The sequence below is a fragment of the Nycticebus coucang genome, chromosome 14 (genome assembly GCF_027406575.1).
Source record: "Nycticebus coucang isolate mNycCou1 chromosome 14, mNycCou1.pri, whole genome shotgun sequence".
Taxonomy (NCBI): domain Eukaryota; kingdom Metazoa; phylum Chordata; class Mammalia; order Primates; family Lorisidae; genus Nycticebus; species Nycticebus coucang.
Genome location: NC_069793.1, coordinates 18513174 through 18533554, shown reverse-complemented (window position 1 = coordinate 18533554; position 20381 = coordinate 18513174). Strand labels below are relative to the sequence as shown.

The 20381-nt window shown below is 49.8% G+C and overlaps 2 protein-coding genes across 8 annotated transcripts in view; one reads left to right on the top strand and one right to left on the bottom strand.

Annotated features, from left to right (window-relative positions):
• CSTPP1 (centriolar satellite-associated tubulin polyglutamylase complex regulator 1) overlaps window positions 1-6519 on the top strand; it is a 226131-nt gene extending 219612 nt beyond the window's left edge. For 2 of the 4 annotated variants that reach the window (XM_053560370.1, XM_053560371.1), the window contains exons 8-9: window positions 2239-2302; window positions 2586-4168. In XM_053560370.1, coding sequence (XP_053416345.1) covers window positions 2239-2302; window positions 2586-2760 — 239 coding nt within the window. In that variant the 3' untranslated portion in view covers window positions 2761-4168. The other 2 variants (XR_008374140.1, XM_053560372.1) reach the window with 2 other exon arrangements.
• ARFGAP2 (ADP ribosylation factor GTPase activating protein 2) lies at window positions 6446-20002 on the bottom strand. Of its 4 annotated transcripts, none has more exons than XM_053560345.1 (17): window positions 19650-20002; window positions 19365-19483; window positions 18757-18829; window positions 18190-18321; window positions 18024-18104; window positions 16990-17071; window positions 16700-16756; window positions 16018-16059; window positions 15619-15671; window positions 14724-14932; window positions 14485-14616; window positions 10532-10660; window positions 10320-10454; window positions 8549-8675; window positions 8295-8388; window positions 8078-8196; window positions 6446-7686 (listed from the first exon to the last, which is right to left on the bottom strand). In XM_053560345.1, exons 1-17 carry the CDS (start codon window positions 19719-19721, stop codon window positions 7666-7668), a joined length of 1677 nt encoding a protein of 558 aa, XP_053416320.1. In that variant the 5' UTR covers window positions 19722-20002; the 3' UTR covers window positions 6446-7665. The 4 variants fall into 4 exon arrangements, with proteins under 4 accessions (XP_053416320.1, XP_053416322.1, XP_053416321.1 ...); XM_053560347.1 differs by having other exon boundaries at window positions 14724-14860; XM_053560346.1 differs by lacking the exon at window positions 16018-16059.
• Window positions 20003-20381: the final 379 nt, after the last annotated feature.

The window sequence follows — 20381 nt, the reverse complement described above, 5'->3', positions numbered from 1 at the left end:
CACCCTGCTGGAGTTTAAGGGGTTCTTATTGTGTCTCTCTTCAAGGGACCCTCCTAATGCAATTCGGATCCCAGGTACTTGAGTCTCCAAAAAGGCACACAGCGTTCCTCTTCCTTTTGCCAATTGAGGGCAGGGGGTCAAAGGCAAGAAAATTGACATTCCTTAAGTGCCACCAAGCTAAGTACTGTGCTGGATGCTTTTTATTTATTACCACACAATATACAGTCTCCCAGGGGTGCTCTCGAATACATAGGAGCACAAACCCTTAAGGGCCCACACACCCATGCCACCTGCCTGGTTATTCTGAATCTGAGTCTATGCTTGGCACATGCACAGGTAAGACCCCTCATCTAAGTGAGGTGGTAGCCAAAGTCACTGGCTGGACTAGAAGTAGAAAGGAGACAAAAAGAGGAGTCGGAAATCAAAAGGGGGAGGTGGGTGAGGTCTTGCTTAGGTGTTCTTTCACACTGAACTGACTGCCCACCCTTCCTTTCCGTCAATTCCAGCTGCTGGGAAGGAAAAGGTAACTAGCAGCTAGGTCACAGGCAGAACTCACATCATCTGCTCACTTTTTCTAAGGGCCTTTTAAAAGGCCACTTAACGGACGGCACCTGTGGCTCAGTGGGTAGGGAGCCGGCACCATATATCAAGGGTGGTGGGTTCGAACCCAACCCCGGCCAGCTAAAATGGCAATGACAACTGCAACAACAAAAAACAGCCGGGGGTTGTGGCAGGCACCTATAGTCCCAACTACTTGGGAGGCCGAGGCAAGAGAATTGCTTAAGCCTAAGAGTTTGAGGTTGCTGTGAGCTGTGACGCCTAAGCACTCTACTGAGGGCCACAAAATGAGACTCTGTCTCCAAAAAAAAAGAAAAAAAGATTGAGTCTTCCTAGAGACCAACAGTGTTGACAGCCCTATCTAGGATCCAAACCAACAGTGAGCTCTTTTCCCTCAATTTGTTGAAGGCTGGGCATAGTGGCTCGTGCCTGTAACCCCAGCATTCTGCTTGAGCTCAGAAGTTCGAGATCCACCTGAGCAAGAGTGCGACTCCTATCTCTAAAAGTAGCCAGGCATTGTGGCAGGCACTTGTAGGCCCAGCTACTCAAGAGGTTGAAGTAAGAAGGCAGCTTAAGCCCAAGAGTTTGAGGTTGCTATGAAGTATGATGCCAGAGCGCTCTACTGAGGGTGACAAAATGATGCTATCTCAAAAAAAAAATTTTTTTTTTTTTTGCTGATGAAAATCTTCTATCTATAAATTTCAGCTTCACCTTCCTTCCCACTGTTAACAGTGCTGGAGAGCATCTGAGACTCTCATCACCATTCCCAAGATCAAAGAATTAACTTCTTGGCCAGATAGGGTGGCTCATGCCTGTAATTTCAGAACTTTGGGAGGCTGAGGCAGGATTGCTTAAGGCCAGGAGTTCAAGGACAGCCTGGGAAACATAGTGAGACCTTACCTCTACAAAAATTTAGAAAAATTAGCCAGGTAGTGGTGCATACCGATACAGTGGTGCTGTGAAATGAACCTTATCGGGGGTTCAAACTGTTGTCCTATAGAACCCAGAAATTGAAGACTGCAGTGAGCTATGATCATGCCGCTGCCCTCCAGCCTGAGTGACAGAGTGAGACCCTGTCTCAAAAAAGGAAAGGAATTAACTTCTCTTAGTTTATAGCCAAGGAAACCAACTATCTCAGGTGGTAGTTTGAGACCTCTGAGATGGGGGAAAGCTCCCCTTCTGGCCATGCAAAATAATTTCATCTGATCCTGGCTTTCTCTTCTCACCCTTGAAACTCCATCTGGAAGTTTACCATCTGTCTCCAAAGTTAGGGTCACTCTGATTTGGGGGCACAAAATTAGATGAACTTCCAACCTTTAGGATTAGTCTAGGCCATCAGCTCAGGAGCTGGGTCCTCAGCAAAAATTCAGCCCACAGCACCAGGTCACAACACACTACCTAGTCTTGAAACGGGATCAGCCTCTTTGGGGGTGTCTCCTTAGCTCTAGTCTTTGCCTCAAGTAGGGGAGAGAAGGAAGGGGGATTCACTAAATTTATCACACAGCACCCAGGACTTTTTGCTCCCTGTTTTTTGTCCCCCTGTAGCAGTTCTCAGATCTCTTAGATCAGCCCTCCCAGGATTAGCAGAGTGGGCAGACTTAAAGATGACAGACCTGGAGGCATCTGCTGCTTGGCTGAGGTACCCTCAGATTAAGTTTTGTGTCCCCGTTTATCTCCTAGGAGCTTTGCCTGACAAAGGGGATCTGATGCATGACCCAGCCATGGACGAGGAGCTGGAACGGCTGTAAGTGTCAAGTGGGGAGATGCTGCCCCCTTGTGGGGGCCAAGCCATAGTTAGACCCAATGACCATGCCCTCTCCGGGCTCAGCAGTACTTTGGCTGCAACACGACACACTGTATTGTTCAGGGAAGGGTTCGGAGGTCAGCAGAGGCCCAAGGTATCCTCTTTCCAGTCCTTTGGGTCTATAGCCCATGGCTTCACCCAAGCGCAAGAGCAAGCATGAAGGTCATAGTCTCTGACCAGGAGGCACCTTATTGCCCTCTGGACTTTTTCCTCCCTCCTTCAGGCTGGTCCAGGTCCCAGGTCTGGTCAACTCAATCACTGCCAGTCCAGAGGCCAGCTGCCTGCCTTCTCGGACCCCTCCTCGGGTTCGATCCCCCTGGAGACCCCTCCATCACTCCCGAAAAGTGGATGCAGAGAGCGATGGCTCCACTGAAGAGACAGATGAGTCCGAGACTTGAGGAGTCTGAGGGTCCTGCCTGCAGCACCCTTACCCTGCCCCATGCCAGTCCTTGGTGCTCCCATCCAGCCTCCTCTCCAGCACTCTGCCATGCTGCCCTCTGCTGGCAAAAAGGCTGAGTAACAGCCCCAGCCCAAAGACCTGCCAGAGAGGTGCTGATCTGCCAAGCCAAACAGTGACACTAGAAAGTTAACACCCTGCTCTCCTGGGCCCTGTCAACCTTGGAGCATGCCAAGCCCCAGGTTGACAGACTGTACTGAAACCACTTCATCACCACGGAGGGGACTTGACCTTAGCCTTTTGTTAATAGGCCTAACCTCTTAAGGAAAAGCAGTCTCAACCAACCTTTGCTAGCCCCGATAAGGTTCATTTCACAGCAACTTCCTTAAGGGGGAGAACATGAATAGCCATGCAAGGCTTTGCATGGTCAAGGGTGACGCTGGAGATCCAAATACTGGCAGGACATAACCACTGTGGCCTTCTGCTGGAGGAACAGCCAGTAGCTATGGTAGGATGGAGAAGGGTGGGCAAAAAGACACTTTCACTTTCAAAACCTGCTTCAAGTCTCCTCTGTGTCTAAGAGTTTAATACATGAAATTACTAAAGTCTCTTGTGTTGGGTAAATGGTTGCGTCTAAAGCCACTAGGCTGGCTCAGCGCCCATAGCTCAGTGGTTAGGGCACTGGCCACATATACCAGAGCTGGCAGGTTCAAATCCGGCCCAGGCCTGCTAAACAATGACAACTGCAACAAAAAATAGCCGGGCAGGCGGCGCCTGTGGCTCAAAGGAGTAGGGTGCTGGCCCCATACGCTGGAGGTGGCAGGTTCAAACCCAGCCCCAGCCATAAAAAACTGCAAAGAAAAAAATAGCTGGGTGTTGTGGCGGGCACCTATAGTCCCAGCTAGTTGGGAGGCTGAGGCAAGAGAATCACTTAAGCCCAAGAGTTTAAGGTTGCTGTGAGTTGTGATGCCACAATACTCTACCAAGGACAATATAGTGAGACTTTCTCAAAAAAAATAAAGCCACTAGACTGAGGAGGTGTAGAGAAAGGGGTGAGTTCGAGGGTTTGGTGCCTATTTGGAAGGGGCAGGAGGTGGAAGCCAGTGGCCCACTCAAACCTGGAGACCTGCCTCACATACTGAGCAGCTGAGATCAACCTGATAAGATGCTTACAGCTGGAACAGGCCTTCTGGAAATAAGCTCAGAAGGTTCAATGCCAACTTCCCATAACTTTAAAGACCCTGACCACAAAGAGTTAGCATAGCCGTCTAGCCAGGGTTTCATTAAACATTTGCCAGTCACCTACTTGGCAGGGGGGAGTATGCCAACCATCTGCAGACATCCTCAAAAATTTTTTTTTTTTTTCGTAGAGACAGAGTTTCACTTTATCACCCTCGGTAGAGTGCCGTGGCCTCACACAACTCACAGCAACCTCCAACTCCTGGGCTTAAGCGATTCTCTTGCCTCAGCCTCCCGAGTAGCTGGGACTACAGGCACCCGCCACAACGCCCGGCTATTTTTTGGTTGCAGTTTGGCCGGGGCCGGGTTTGAACCCACCACCCTCGGTATATGGAGCCGGCACCCTACTGACTGAGCCACAGGCGCCGCCCGGCATCCTCAAACTTTTTAAACAGGGGGCCAATTCACTGTCCCTCAGACCATTGGAGGGCCAGACTATAGTTTAAAACAAATTCCAATGCACACTGCACATATCTTATTTTGAGGTAAAAAGGCAAAACGGGAACAAATACCATCACACCGCCGCCTGTGGCCCGTGGGCTGCAGTTTGAGGACACACGATCTAGGGCAAGGGGTCTGCAGCTGTGGACAAGGCATTGGGCTGGGGTATACAAGCTTCCAGCCAAGACCAGGGTGGTTTTCAATTTCCTTGAACTGGGGTGGCGTGGGGGCATTCTCCATAAAGTAAAACCCATTCAGGGAGTCCAAGCAGAGTATGCCTCCTCTAAAGCCAGGTATCATCACAACTGATCATATATGCATTTTCCTGGGCTCATCCAGAGGCAACCCCAGCCCCACTGGATAGATAATTACAGGAACTGACTCCCAAAGCCCTGCAGAACCTTGACAGGACTGAGTATTCCAGTCCTAGCTCCAGTCTACCATCATGTCTGGTCTCCATCTGGTGAGAACAGTTCTCAAATCCTGTGTGCATCAGAATCACAAGGAAGCTTGTTTGACAACTCAAATCACCAAGCTCCACATAGTCTGACTCTACCAGCTTAAAACGGAGTCCAGAAATCTGTGTTGTTTGAGAGTCTCATTTTGTTGCCCTGGGTAGAGTATTTGTGGCATCACAGCTCACAACACCTTCAAACTCTTGGGCTTAAGTGATTTTCTTACCGCAGCCTCCCAAGTAGCTGGGACTACAGGCATCTGCCACAACACCCAGCTACTTTTTTAGGCAAGGTCTATTTCTGGCTCTGGCTCAGGCTGGTCTAGAACTCATAAGCTCAGGTAATCCACTCACCTTGGCTTCCCAGACTGTTAGGATTACAGCGTGAGCCACCTCGGCTGGCCAGAAATCTGTGTTTTTAATGAACACTCCAGATGCTGGAGTCCCAGACCTACACTTTAGAATGGAAGTCACTGGGCTTAGAACCCCATGCTGTTCCTCCCCATCCTTCCTAATCATCCACTTCCCACATCAGTGACTCATCACTGTACCCTGATGACTCCGAAGGTGGCACAGAGGTGTTTCTGAAACCCCCTAAGGGAAAAGGATGGCAAAGCCAGGGGGTTATACACAAACACACATCCTTTCTACCTGAATGTAAAAAGGTTCCATTAAAGTCTGAATATGTTAACTATTTTTTTTTTTTTTTTTTTTTTTTTGTAGAGACAGAGTCTCACTGTACCGCCCTCGGGTAGAGTGCCGTGGCGTCACACGGCTCACAGCAACCTCTAACTCTTGGGCTTACGCGATTCTCTTGCCTCAGCCTCCCGAGCAGCTGGGACTACAGGCGCCCGCCACAACGCCCAGCTGTTTTTTTGTTGCAGTTTGGCCGGGGCTGGGTTTGAACCCGCCACCCTTGGCATATGGGGCCGGCACCCTACTCACTGAGCCACAGGTGCCGCCCACTATTTTTTTTTTGGCAGAGACAGAGTCTCACTGTACCGCCCTCGGTAGAGTGCCGTGGCGTCACACGGCTCACAGCAACCTCCAACTCTTGGGCTTACGCGATTCTCTTGCCTCAGCCACCCGAGCAGCTGGGACCACAGGCGCCCGCCACAGCGCCCGGCTATTTTTTTGTTGCAGTTTGGCCAGGGCCGGGTTTGAACCCACCACCCTTGGCATATGGGGCCGGCGCCCTACTCACTGAGCCACAGGCGCCGCCCATGTTAACTATTTTTTTAAACTCCATTCAGAAACACATCCCCCAGTCAAGCTACTATATTGTGAAGAGGGGCAGGGCTGTTGAGCTCCTAATACTGGCTCTTTTCTCTGCATGCAACAGAGTGACGAGATCGAGGCTGCACTGGACATCACGGCAGCACAGGGCCAAGGAGCCAGGGGCCTTCAGCTTTCAAAGAGACAAGCCATAGGCTCTGGAGAGAGTGCCCTCAGCTTCGGTACCAAGGCCCTACCCATATCAGTGGGAACCCAGAGAGTGAAGTGAGGGGCCCACACTGAGCAGGGAGGCAAGATCCACAGAGGACACTACCATACTCAGACCAATGGGACCCAGGGCCCCATGGGGGCTTTATTTTGACACCACTTTGTTTCAATACAAACAGTCCAAAAAAAAAGTCATGTCCCTCTGGGGGAAGGTGTGGGGAGAGTGGTCTGTGTTGCTTGGGAGTCCAACCTACAAACCAAAAGTAGAGGTTGGGTTCAGACTGCCAGCATGGCAGGGGAAGATGGCACCAAGAATGACACAGTGCGTGGCCCAGCGGCCAGAGGGTGAGGCCTACAGCTCTGTAGGCCCTCAAGCTCTTGCTGGTAGGGTGCTATCCAGGCCCCCGCTAAGCCCAAGATGATGCAGAGGAAGAAAGCTGAGCCCCAGGAGCCTGTTTCTGTCCCTTACGTCCTCTGCTTCCTTGGCCAGTATCACGCTCACAGCACCCAGAGTCAGGACATGGCAGAGGAGATCCACCATGGCCACTGACCAGGGGAGGAAAAGAGATAGAGAAGGGGGCAGAGGGTCCTATGATCCACAGTAGATGGTACGGAAGAACTCAGACCCTAACAGAGGGAGTCTTCCAAGTAGGATTACTGTAAAAAGGAGTGGTGAGACAGCGATCACTTGGGCCTCCAATCTGATCCCAAATGAAACTTCTAGGTACCAGGTAGTTTCTAGCCCTAAGTTAAGGCCCATACGAAGATCCTACCCCCCACCTTCCCTCTCCCAGTACCCAGAAGAGGCCACTGGCAGCAGCAACAGGAGTAGCAAGTTCAGAGCCTCTCTCCCCTGGGGGGCCTGGTCTATAGCAGAGCTCTTTCTAGGCCTCCCCCTCGTTTCAGAAGTCAAGAGGCCCAAGCCCTTAGAATACCTGGAAGGATCCAGCAAAAAGCACTTTACAAGTTTCACTTTCCCTGCTTGGGGAAGTACTGGACCAGACTAAGCCATTCCAAGGGAACTGCTTCCCCTCACTCCCAGTGTGCCAGGACAAGTGAGCAGCAGCTCTGGGGGCAGAATTAGGAGGACAGTAATTTCACATAGAGGAGGTACGAGGGCAAGAGAACAAAGGGCTCAATCCACAGGCAGAAGACAAAGGCTGATACTGACCATTTCCCTCACCCAAGATCCTCAAAGGCCACCCACTCTAACCCTACACATAGAAAGTAACAAATCCTCCCCAGCTTCCAGAAGGCAAGCATCCCTGGCCTGGGATTCATGGGGTCTGGCTGCTGTCACCACCATACACCTGAGCCACGGAGCTTGCATCAGTAGGAACCATAGCGATCCTGGAGGGGAGGAGGGAGAACAAACAAACTCAAGAGTCTGTAACCTGCAGCAGCTTCCTGCAAACTCACTGCCTCTCCCCAACCCACACCCCACAGCAAGGCCGAGGCACAGGGGGCTGGACACCACCACAAGGTAGGAATAAACGGTGAGAACCGGGACACGTGGCACTTGGGCCCCAGTCAAGGAGGAGGCACTGCCAGACCTCACAGAAGCTAGGGAAGAACAGCCCTGGTACACAGCTGAAAGGAAGCTGCCTCTCTCAGAAAAAAAATGCTCTCTCTTTAAGCTCTGAGAGGATACCCCTGAGCAGTGTCTAAATGTGGTGGTGAAGGCAAACCTCCAAGCACTACTGGGTAGGCCCCTCCCCAAGTTAGGTAACCCCAGCCTCACCTGCAGTGAATTCATCACACCATTGGCCAGCACAGCCATTTTCCCAGCCACAGACTTGACACCCTGCTTAAACTGGGCAATGTCAGCTGTAGGGAGCACATTCCCCAGAGATACACTTCCTGTAAAAGCAAGGGAAAAGGTGACCCAGAGCCTGGCAGGGGCCTCCCACTCTGCTGACAGGCATAGTCTCGTACCTCTCACTCCTCTGCGGCCATACCTGCTCCATGAGCTCCATCTATGTCCCCAAAGAGGTCTGAAGAGCTGATGGCACTGCTGCCTGAGAGCTGCTGTAGCCGAGACCTGGCTTCATACTGTGGTGAGGAAAAGGCAAAACCTGGGGATATTTGGCCAAGAATCCAAGGACTCACAGAAACCCAATCCACCCTGGTGCTAAAGCCCAAAGTGGTGGCAGGAATAAAGCTCTTGCTTCTACTTGCTGCCTCCAGCCTCAGGGTAGACAACTCTACTTACCTCAGAATCCACCTCCCGCCCAAAAAACATATCGGAAGAGATGGCTTTGGCTCCTGCAAATTTCTGACGTGCTTCACTGGACTCGAGGCCTGAGTTCCGGCTCTCCACTTCCCTCCGGTTTGTGGCTCTGAAGGGTAGACATGGAACTCTCTGACCCTTCCCATTACCATCAGGGGAAGCAGAATACAGAGGGCAAAAAAGCACCAATGGCCTTCTGGAAATGGAAATTTCTAGGCTCCATTCTGTCTGTGACTCTGGGACTCAGGGACCCTCTCCCTTGGTGAAAAGTCCCCAAAAGGAAACTATGAGATGCCTCTCTTCTCCACACTAAGGCCACAGCACAGAAAGCTTAATTACCCACAGGATGGGAATAGGTTTGGAGGAGCAACCACTACTGCTCCACATCATTCCCACTGCTGCCCTATAGTCACAATTTGCCTAACATCAGGGTGACCGTACGTCTCAGGGTTTATACCTATTCTATTGTCATAACTACTAATAGCACACACCACCCCACCCTGGCTCTCAAAAGGATCCCTGTGTGAATGAAAAGGTACCCTGATGATGCACAGACACTATTTTACTAGTGTCATTACATTTAATCCTTCAAGCCACCCTGTTAAGTAGTTATTTATGTCCCTATTTTACAAATAGATGATTTGCAGATAATTAATCATTAAACATTGCTCAGATTAAGATGGAAGGAACAAGTTTTTTGTCTTTTTTTTAGAGACAGAGTCTCACTTTGTCACCCTCGGTAGAGTGCTAGGGCATCACGGCTCACAGCAACTTCCACCTCTTGGGCTTAGGAGATTCCCTTGCCTCATCTTCCCGAGTAGCTGGGACTACAGGCAACTGCCACAACACCTGCTATTTTTTGTTGCAGTTTGGCCAGGCTTGGGTTTGAACCTGCCACCCTGAGTATATGGGGCCAGCGCCCTTACTCACTGAGCCATAGGCACCGCCTGGAACGAACAAGTTTTTTTTTTTTTTTTTTTGGTCGGGGCTGGGTTTGAACCCGCCACCTCTGGATCTCTGGCATATGGGGCCAGAGCCCTACTCCTTTGAGCCACAGGTCCGCCCACAAACAAGTTTTTTAAAAAATGAGTAAGATGGGGACCAAAGACACACAACCCTCAGGAGGGAATTCAGGAGTAAACATAAAATCAGGGCCCTGCAGCCAGAGAAAACAGATCTCAAGCAAAAGACATTGCCAGGACCCTGTGATAACAAAGCACAGTTCAGATCAAAGCCTAATCCCTATAGTGTCTAATGGGGTAGCCACTGGCACATCTGGCTATTTATGTTTATTAAAATTATATCAAATTAAATTAGAAATTCAGTCCCAATTCAGGAACAGTGGCTCACACCTGTAATCCTAGCACTCTGGGAGGCCGAGGCAGGTGGATTGCCTGAGCTCACAGGTTCAAGACCAGCCGGAACAAGAGCAAGATGTTTGCTCTAAAAATATTCAGGCGTTGTGGTGGGTGCCTATAGTCCCAGTTGCTCAGGAAGCTAAGACAAGAGAATCTCTTGAGCCCAAGAGTTTGAAGTTGCTGTGGGCTATGACTCCATAGCACTCTACCAAAGGCGACAAAGTGAAACTCTGTCTCAAATAAAAAAAAGAAATTCAGTTCCTCAGTTATGTATTTGCCACATTTTAAGAGCTCAATAGCCACAATGCCAGTGGCTACCATATTGAAGAACGCAGATAAAGAAGATGTCTATCGTCACAAAAAGTTCTACTAAACAGTAGTACCCTAGACTCTACCTTTCTGAAATAGGCCGGATGCTGGAGATAGTCACTTCTGGCTCCTTCTCCTCTACCCTGTCCATACCCCAGGCAGCATCTGTATCCCAACGGGAACCAAAACTTTCCCCCAAGGAAAAGGGGTTGTCTTTGTACCTAGGGAGACAGAAGAGTGGCTCAGAGAAGGCTGATGAGGAACATGGTAGCCAGTTCTACCCCAACCATAGCCTTACTTTGGGGGTCCAGATGCAAAAGTACCAACGTCGTCAAACAAGTCCAGCTGAGAACGAGAGGATTTTGCACTCACTGGGGTTTCCTGCTCAATCACCTGCATCTCAGACAGCACCGAATGGGAGACAGAGCTGTGTAGAAAAGCAAAAGCCCAGTGGTGACCATTAGCATCGCCTCACAAAAGATGATGTCTGGCTGGCTGCAGCCATCTCTTTCCCTGGGTGCCACCCATAACCCCCTTTTTTTTTTTTTTAATAGAGACAGAATCTCACTTTATGGCCCTCAGTAGAGTGCCATGGCATCACACAGCTCACAGCAACCTCCAACTCCCGGGCTTAAGCGATTCCCTTGCCTCAGTCTCCCGAGTAGCTGGGACTACAGGCACCCACCACAACGCCCAGCTATTTTTTGGTTGCAGTTCAGCCGGGCCTGGTTTGAACCTGCCACCCTTGGTATATGGGGCCGGCGCCTTACCGACTGAGCCACAGGCGCCGCCCCCATAAACCCTTTTGTCCCTACTGATACAGAAGATGGGTCAAACCCCATGAAGTGCTAGAAATTGTGTGTGGCAACCTGTTTTGTACATCAGCTTTATTTTCTCAAAGTAAGGGTTCCCTGACCAAAGACGATTTGCCCCATTGTAGCACGCACCAAATGATACTGCTTTCTGTCCTTACCAACGACCAGATTTGCTATGCCAAGAACCACATCCTTCACTGTGACAGAAACACACACACACACAGAGAATGGAGGATGAAAAATGCCCTAGAACCACGAAAATTAGTCTGATGGCATTAAAGGATGAGTTTTGTTTTTTTTCTGTTTTGTTGAGACAGCAACCTCAAATTCTTGGGATCAAGAGTTCCACTTGGCTCAGCCTCACAGGTAACTGGGACTGTAAGTGCCCACCACAACACCTGGCTAATTTTTTTCTACTTTTAGTGGACATGGCGCTCACTCTTGCTCAGGCTGGTCTTGAAGTCCTAAGCTCAAGCAATCTACCTGCCTTGGCTTCCCAGAGTGCTAGGATTATAAGTGTGAACCACTACACCCTGCACTTTTTTTTTTTGAGAAGAGTCTCTGTCGCCCAGGGTAGAGTGCTGTGGCATTGTAGCTCACAGTAACCTCGAACTTCTAGACTCAAGCAATTCTCCTGCAGCAGCTTCCCAAACAACAGCTGGGATAAAGACAGGTGCCACCATGCCCAGCTAATTTTTCTATTTTTCAAGGAGACAGGATTTCACTCTTGTTCAGGCTGGTCTTAAACTCCTGGCCTCAAGCAATCCCCAGCCTCAGCCCCCTAAAGTGCTAGGATTATAAGCATGAGCCATTGTACCCAACCAAGATACTTAATTCTTAAAGAGATAAAAAATCTATTTCTGAGGCAGCACCCATAGCTCAGTGGGTAGGGCGCTGGCCATATATACCTGACCTGGGCCAGCTAAAACAACGACAACTCCAACAAAAAAATAGCCAGGTGCTGTGGCAGGTTCCAGTAGTCCCAGCTACTTGGGAGGCTGAGGCAAGAGAATCACTTAAGCCCAAGAGTTTGAGGTTGCTGGGAGCTGTGATGCCACAGCACTCTACTCAGGATAACAGCTTGAGACTTTGCCTCAAAAAAAAAAAAAAAATATATATATATATTTCTGGCCAGGCACAGTGGCTCATACCTATAATCCTAGCTACTCAGAAGGCTGAGGCAGGAGGATTGCCTACAAGTTTGAGGCTACTGTGAGCTATGATTGCAACCACTGCACTCAAGCCTGGGTAAAATAGCAAGAAAATCTATTACCAAAAAAAAAAAAAAAGACAGGGCTGGGCACAGTGGCTCACACCTATAATCCTAGCACTCTGGGAGGCCAACACAAGTGGATTGCCTGAGTTCAGGAATTTGAGATGAGGCTGAGCAAAAGCAAGACCCCATTTCTGAAAAATAGGCTATTTTTGTGGCCGGCGCCTGTTGTCCCAGCTACCAAGGAGGATGAGGCAAAAGAATCGCTGGGCAGCGCCTGTGGCTCAACGGATGGGGCACTGGCCCCATATGCCAGAGGTGGCAGGTTCAAACCCAGCCTGGGCCAAAAGCTGCAAAAAAAAAAAAGAATCACTTTGAGGCCAAAAGTTTAAGGTTGCTGTGACCTATGATGCCACAACACTCTACCAAGGGTGACAGAGTGAGACTCCGTCTCAAAAAATAAATAAATAAAAACTGGGGCAGCACCTGTGGTTCAAAGGAGTAGGGCGCCGGCCCCATATGCCAGAGGTGGTGGGTTCAAACCCAGCCCTGGCTAAAAACTGCAAAAATAAATAAATAAATAAATAAAAATTAATTAAATTTTAAAAAAAGAAAGAAAATCTACCATTACCGAAATCTCTTATTAACTTGTACTATCAGTACAAACAAAATGCATCAGAGAACTGGTTTGCAGCCCTTGATTTTTTTTTAATTAAATCATAGCTATGTGCACTAATTCAATTACGGGGTACAATGTGCTGGTTTTATATACAATTTGAAATATTTTCATCAAACTGGCTAACATATAGCCTTCATGGCATTTTCTTAGTTATTATGTTGAGACATTTATATTCTACATTTAGTAAATTTCACATGTACCCTGATTTTTTTTTATTGTTGTTGTTGTTTTAGAGACAGAGTCTCAGTATGTTGCCCTCAGGAGAATGCTGTGGCCTCACAGCAACCTCAAACTCTTGGGCTTAAGTGATTCTCTTGCCTCAGCCTCCCAAGTAGCTGGGACTACAAGCCCTTGCCACAACACCCAGCTATGTTTTTGTTGCAGTTGCCATTGTTGGTTTTTGTTTTTTTTTTTCAGCAGGCCAGGCCGGGTTCAAATCCGCCAGCCCCAGTGTATGTGGCCAGTGCCCTAACCACTGAACAACCACTGAACCAACCCTTGTTTTTGTTTAAGAAAACCACAGCGGGTGACGCCTGTGGCTCAGTGAGTAGGACGCTGGCCCCACATACCAAGGGTGGTGAGTTCAAACTCGGCCCCAGCCAAACTGCAAAAAAAAAGAAAAATAGCTGGGCATTGTGGCAGGCACCTGTGGTCCTAGCTACTTGGGAGGCTAAGCCAAGAGAATTGCCTAAACCCAAGAGCTGGAGGTTGATGTGAGCTGTGACGCCATGGCACTCTACCAAGTGCGACAAAGTGAGACTGTCTCAAAAAAAAAAAAAAAAGAAAGAAAAGAAAACCACAGCAACACAGACCCAGTGGGTTCTGAAATAGGACAGAATCTTCCTGACTCAAAAGCATTTTAAATAGGGGTGGGAGGCATTTTGGGGTGTTACAGTTACAGTGTTTGGCAAAACAACACTTAATGGACAGGGATTAAGGATGCTAACAGCCCTCCAATTCTCAGGGAAGCCTTGAAAAATAAAGAACTGTTCCATTACTCAAAGTGCCATTAAGAAACAACACCTTGGTTGGGCACAGTTGCTCACACCTATAATCCTAGCTCCCTGGGAGGCCAAGGTAGATGAACTGCCTAAGGAGTTCCAGACCAGGCTGAGCAACAGTGAGACCCCTCCCTCTCTACTAAAAATAGAAAATCCATCTGGGCATTGTGGCAGGTGCCTATAGTCTCAGCTACTTGGAAGGCTAAGGCAAGAGAATCTCTCACGGGAGTTTGAGGTTGCTACAAGCTATGATGCCACGGCACTATACCCAGGGCAACACAGTGAGATTCTGTCTCAATAAAAAAGAAAAGAAATACCACTCTCATCTGAGATATATTGGAACAGCACCTTATCTTATGCTTTACCCACTCACCAAATATTTATTACACACATACCTACTACGGGTCAAGGTAGGTGCTCTAACAGGCAAAGTGAGCTATTCAGCCTCAGAGAAAGCCTAAGCCTAGAATCCCAAACTGCTGGGTAGGCCCAGCAATCCTTCTCAGAAACAATTTCCTTGCCACACCTGGAACTGAGCCTCACCTTCGGGATACCAAGCCCATACCCAACCTCTCTGCCTGCTCTCGCTTCTTCCCTTCCAGGTTCTGTAGCTTCTTCTCCTCTTTCTTACGATCAATCTGGAGCTCCTGGTAGGCCAGACGCATGGAAGCAACCCTTGGAGGGAACAAATGTGTCAGAGGCTAGCGCCCATCTTGACCTGCCTACCCTGCCCACCCACCAACCCCCACACAAGCCAGGGGCCCCTGAAGCAGAACACTTACATGGACTCTTCGGCCTGCTTCTTGGCATCAGCTGCCTGCTGCTCACGGAGCTTCTCTGCCACTTGGGCCTGCCGCTCAATCTCGCTGAAGCTCTGGCTGCTCACCTTCTGGGCCCCTAGGCCCTTCTTGGCACCCAGCTGGCAGAGAATCATCTGATATGGGGCCTTGCCAACCACAATCTCCTCTGATCCCTCCCAGACTTGGGTACTCTAGACACATCCAAAAGGAAGGGATCCTTAAAGTTTAGGGTAAAAAAAATAGCCCATCCAGCAGGGCCAAGCAAGAGAACAGTGAGTCAAGTCTGCTGCAGCTGGGCTAAGGTGTCTCACACAACCCCAGCAGAGCCTCAAGGCACAAGGACAGAAGTTAATGCCTACCACAGGCCGGTATGTGCCAAGCACTCTGCTGAGCACTGGATGTGTTCAATTTCACTGGCTCCTCCCAGGAACCCCTGGAAAATAGCCATGTTTAAATCCCTTTCATAGGCAGTACCTATAGCTCAATGGGTAGTGCGCCAGTTACATACACTGAGGCTAGTGGGTTCAAACCTGACCTGGGCCAGCTAAACAATGGCAACCGCAACAAAAAACAGCCGAGCGTGTGGTGGGCACCTGTAGTCCCAGCTACTAGAGAGGCTGAGGCAAGAAAATCACTTAAGCCCAAGAGTTTGAGGTTGCTATGAGCTATGAGACCACGGCACTCTACTGAGGGCAACACAGGACCCTGTCTCAAAAATAAAAATGAAAAAAATAAATTCCTTTCGTAGATAAGGTTCAGAGATGTTAAGTACCTTTGCCAAAGTCATACAGCCAGTAAGTGGTAAGGTCAAGGAATAAACCCAGACAGCCTGACTGTGGCTCATAATCCCTCTGCCACATTGCTTCTCTCCACCTACCCCTTTTTTCGCTGCTGCTGGCTTCTTCTTGCCAATAATGGAGCTTTTCAGTTCTGTGTGAGAAAGAGGATTGGCATGAGCTGAGACAGAGGTCAGAGGCAGTAGTTGGGTCCACACCATGCAGTTTCATGGCAAAAGCTTCTAAAAAGAACAGTTTCAGGTAGGGGAAGGCAAAGGTACCACCACCAGTTCCAACCAATGGCATCCAAGCCAAAGACAGACAAAGTTAGAGTAGCAGCAAAGTGAGACAGGAACTTAGACCTAAAGCACCAGAGACAGTCAAAGTCCCTGAACCAAAATGAAGACTGCAAGACAGGGGCAAATGCCAAAAACTAGCCTCAGCTCCTAGAACAGAGCTGGCATGCAAAAGGCCAGGCTCCCTAAGCCGCTCTTGGTTACCTCTGGCAGGAAGGGCCCCTTTAGCTGATAAATACATAGACTCTGGAGGAGAAACAAAACTTATGGCTAACAAAGGGCCCACCCAAAGCTTCCACACAGCTCCCAAGCCCAGGGGCCCTGCTTTGGACCAAGCTACACCAGCCTTTTCATGGGATCAGTTTGAGTCACTCTATTGGCTTCCTGCCCCAACCTCAAGAATCAACAGAACTAAGGCCAGCAAACAGATTGTTCACCCTGAACCATGTCTGAAGGACACTAAAGAAAGAGTAGAAAGAGTTAATGGACAGGATGGCAACTGGCTAAGAAAAAACAATGTCATCTTCAGCCTGCACCAGTTTGGAGCTGTCCCTCCACCCCATGAAATATGGACCACACAAGCCAGCCCTGTCTCAGATCCCAGGGATAGGTGTCTAGTCTCGTGCTGACCTCCCCAGCCCTCTACTCATGAGGCACACCCGAGGACTTGCATACCAGCCCACCGAGGTTCACTAATCAATTCAAAGGACCTAATTCTAAAATCAAGGCTGCTGTCACAATTTCAATCACAGTCCCACCCCTGAGAGGTCAGATGCTCAGTCTCCTGTAGCCTCAGTCCACAAAACCAGGTAGTAGTAGCAGATCTGAAAAGAATACTTAAGGTCCACTCTTTCCCAGCCACCTCATACCCAGCTGGCATACTGACCCAGAGAGGCTTTGGGTGAGGTGCCAAGCAGGTCTGTGTTGGGGCCATGCTCTGGCTCTGTGGATACAATGGTAAGAATTAGGTGTAAGGCTTCCAGCTTCTGAAACCTCCCCTCAAGAGTCACTGGCCTTCCTCAGCTTGCCACCAGAAGACAAAAGATATGGAAATGAATCCCAGTCCATCCAAAGACTCCCACTCCCATTCCCATTCCCTTGGCCAGGTGTCCCCATTCTAGCCCCAAGTCCTTTCCTAGGATCAGGGTACTTGGTTAGAATCTGGGCTGAACTCACGTGCCAGGCCACTGCTCTCTGCAGACGAGGCTGGCTGCTGGGTCCCTGAAAGCTCAGTGGCTGGTGCATCCCAGGCAGGGGGCTGAAAAGGAGGCCAGACCACAGAAGCCTCGGTGAGCCACTCCTGCTGACAAGGAGCACCAAGAACCTACAAGTACCTTGTGAGTACAAGGTCCTACTCCAAGCCCACAAGGAAAGGAGAATGGTGGTTAAGCAAGTTAAGACTACAATTGCTATTCACTAAGGAAGAAAAGAAGCAAAAAACAAGCAAAGCCCCCCTCCATTATTTTCTTAGAGCCAGAGCCCATTCTTATTTAAAAACAACTAAAAACTATTGGGCACTTACCACGTACCAGGCACAAGTTTAAGGGCTCTTATATACAAACATATTTAATTACCATAAGCCCTGCGATGTCTTATACATATCTCCTTTTTAGAAACTGAGGTTTTGCTGGGTTTGAACCCAACACCTCCGGCATATGGGACCAGCGCCCTATCCCTTTGAGCCACAGGCGCTGCAGAAACTGAGGTTTTGACAGGTTAAGTGATGTGGCTACCATCACAGAAATGCAAAGTAGAAAAGCAGGGATTCCAAGTGAGAGAGTCAACTTCAGCACTTAGTACTAGGTAGAGGTGAAACTCTCTTCACAGGGGTGGGGCTCAGGGGAGGGAATCCTTTCATTGTTCCCAAGCACAGAGCCTTTCTTACAGGGGAAGAATCTAGGAAAAGCTTTAGTGGGGCCCTTGAAACCTACTGAACTTTCAAGAAGCTTCCCTTCCTCCCCACCGTCCTTGTTTCAATTTAAAAGGGTCTGTTTCTAAGGAGGGCCACATTGTACCCCCAATCATTAGAGAAGGAAACACCTTGGGCCTACCAGCAAGCAACAGTACCAACTAAGTGGGGCCCAAACATTCTCTGAGATAACACACCAAAAAAAATTGAATCTATACTGGTAATCACAGAAGGTCTTGGCCATGGTAAATAAACCACTCATCAGGAACAACAGAGGCAAACATTTCTTGTGGGCACTCACTTGAGTATGTTCTGTGAAGAAATCAGAGTCTTTCTTCTCCGGGGAGTGACTAGGAGCACTACTCATATTATCTATCCAAAGCTGGAAGGGAGAGGACACCTCTGAAACACAGGGCTCTAAAACTCCCACCCACTCTACTGCCCCAGTCCCAGGAAAAGACACTTACATCAGTGCCATGTCTAGCTAGGGCTGCACTCCCCAACTGCCGGATCTTCTCCCGGTACATCTGGGCAGCTCGGCTGTTGTATTTGGTGTTGGCATCATTGGCCATACATCCATGTTGACGGAAAAAAGCTGTCTGGAGATCAGAGAAGAGAGGAGAATGTATTATGGGCGATTCACACCACAATAAAAATGTACTGGCTATAGGAGGCACCCCTTGTAACAGCCTGGTTATTACTTACACAAGATGATATACTCCCTTGACACCAGCAGTTACTCACAGAGATAAGTACCTCAGACATTCCAGTAAAAAATACCTTGCAACCTTCCACCCTGAGACTCAACTGTGCCTGAGTACAACATGTCACACTCACTGTCCAGTTTAGTTTGAATTTGAAGCCCCTTTGAGAGGTGGTAAGACGATTTCAAAGTTTAGAAAACAGTGTATGGTGGCGTTACAGATCAGAAAACCCTCTTAACAGAGAACTTGAGAGAGCCTCTGAGGAGGCCATGCAAAGTTAATACCCAGGCAGAAGAAAGGTGAGTGGGGGGAGACAGAAGGAGCTTTTACCGCATTGGCATTCCCGCCGACCTGCATACACCTCAGCTGGAACCAGTTCCAGTTGGAATCCAACTCTGTGGACCTGTGTAAAAGGACTGTATGTAACCCACCAGCAGGCTTCCCTGGCAGACACACACAGGTCATTTGGCCTCGGGCTGCTCTAGGCACCTAGGCACCCAGGAAACATTAGTCACCACTCCATTTCCTCCACACTACTCTATGAAAGCTGTGCTCTTCATTTACTCCAAAAAGTACTAATTATTTTCCCAGATCTGAAAGGAGGTCGCATTCTCTGGCACACTTGGATTTGTTTTTCCCCTTACGAATGGTCACAGTCTCACTAACGACATGCTCCAATAACATATCATCAACAACAAGGTCAATGCAGGTAATTTTCCGCCCAATTTAACGCTCAGAGTCTCAAGTTTCACCTGTCAGAGAAGGGAGTTTTACCCAGACGCAGAGACGTACCACCTATGGGGCAAGGGGCCCACCTTCGGCCCGGAAGTTTCCGACCCCGAAATCAGAGCGGTCAAAGTCGAGGCAGCCATTCTCCCGTGCTGCCCACACAGCCCTGGCCAGCAAAGTAGAAACACAGCAACCTCGCGGAGACACACCTGATGAAGCTGAGATGGACGCCCAGGGAGCGGTGCACCCCAGAACAGTCAATGCACAAGAAAACACCATACGTGATACTGGCCCAACTCGGATTCTTGGCGCCGCAGTCGAAACAGGCCTGGGTGAAGGAAGCGACGAGCGAATGGTCAGAGACCGGAAAAGAGACCGGGCGCTTACAGCCCGGGGAAAAGGCCCACCACCGCCCTTCTCTCTCTCAGACCCCAGGGGAGCAGGAGGTTTCCATTCTGCCGGCGCCAGACTCCGCGCGCCCCCCGCTCATGTACCTTGTTGGTTGGAATTGCGCGAAGCCTTTTAAAAAGAGTCTGGATTTCGGTCTTGCTCGGCTCCGCCGCCATTTTCTCTCCTTCCCAGACACAACCGCGACGACGGATCCTGCGGCGGGCCAATCCACGGCTGGGAAGACGGGCTAACCCGGCCGGCCTGAGCAGGGCCCCGGCCAACCGAGGAGTGGGGTGATTTGGGACCGATCTAGACCAATGGGCAGCCGGCGGAACAGGAGCAGTGACGTCAGCAGCCCCGGCCCTCCGCTGCCGCGAGAATAAACGCCGCGCCGCGCCGGGCCAATCCGGAGCGGGGGCGGAGCGACGGCTCGCGGACCGGCCCAAACCTCCTCTGGAGCGTGCGCCGCCCCGACACCTCCCACACGGTGCAAGGCTGCCTGAGACCCTAGCTCCGGCCAGTTACCGGTCGATGAATAATGATTAACAGTCTGCCTGAACACTCCTTGCCCCACCGGGCTGAACGGGCAGACATACTGGCTGGCCTCCCGCCCAGCCCACAACCCAGCACCAGCCACAAGCCGCCCTGCTCGGCTAACACCATGTCCGATCGCGAGTAGGATCCCGAAGTTCCAGAGCAGGTACCAAGATGGCAAACCTTTGCCCAACTTCGGCCCTCTAACACAGGCTAGGCCTCTCTCCAGATGCCCTCTGTAGGCCTGGCAAGAATGGAGTATCAAAAAGACGCTGGCGGCTCCAGTAGCTCAGTGAGTAGGG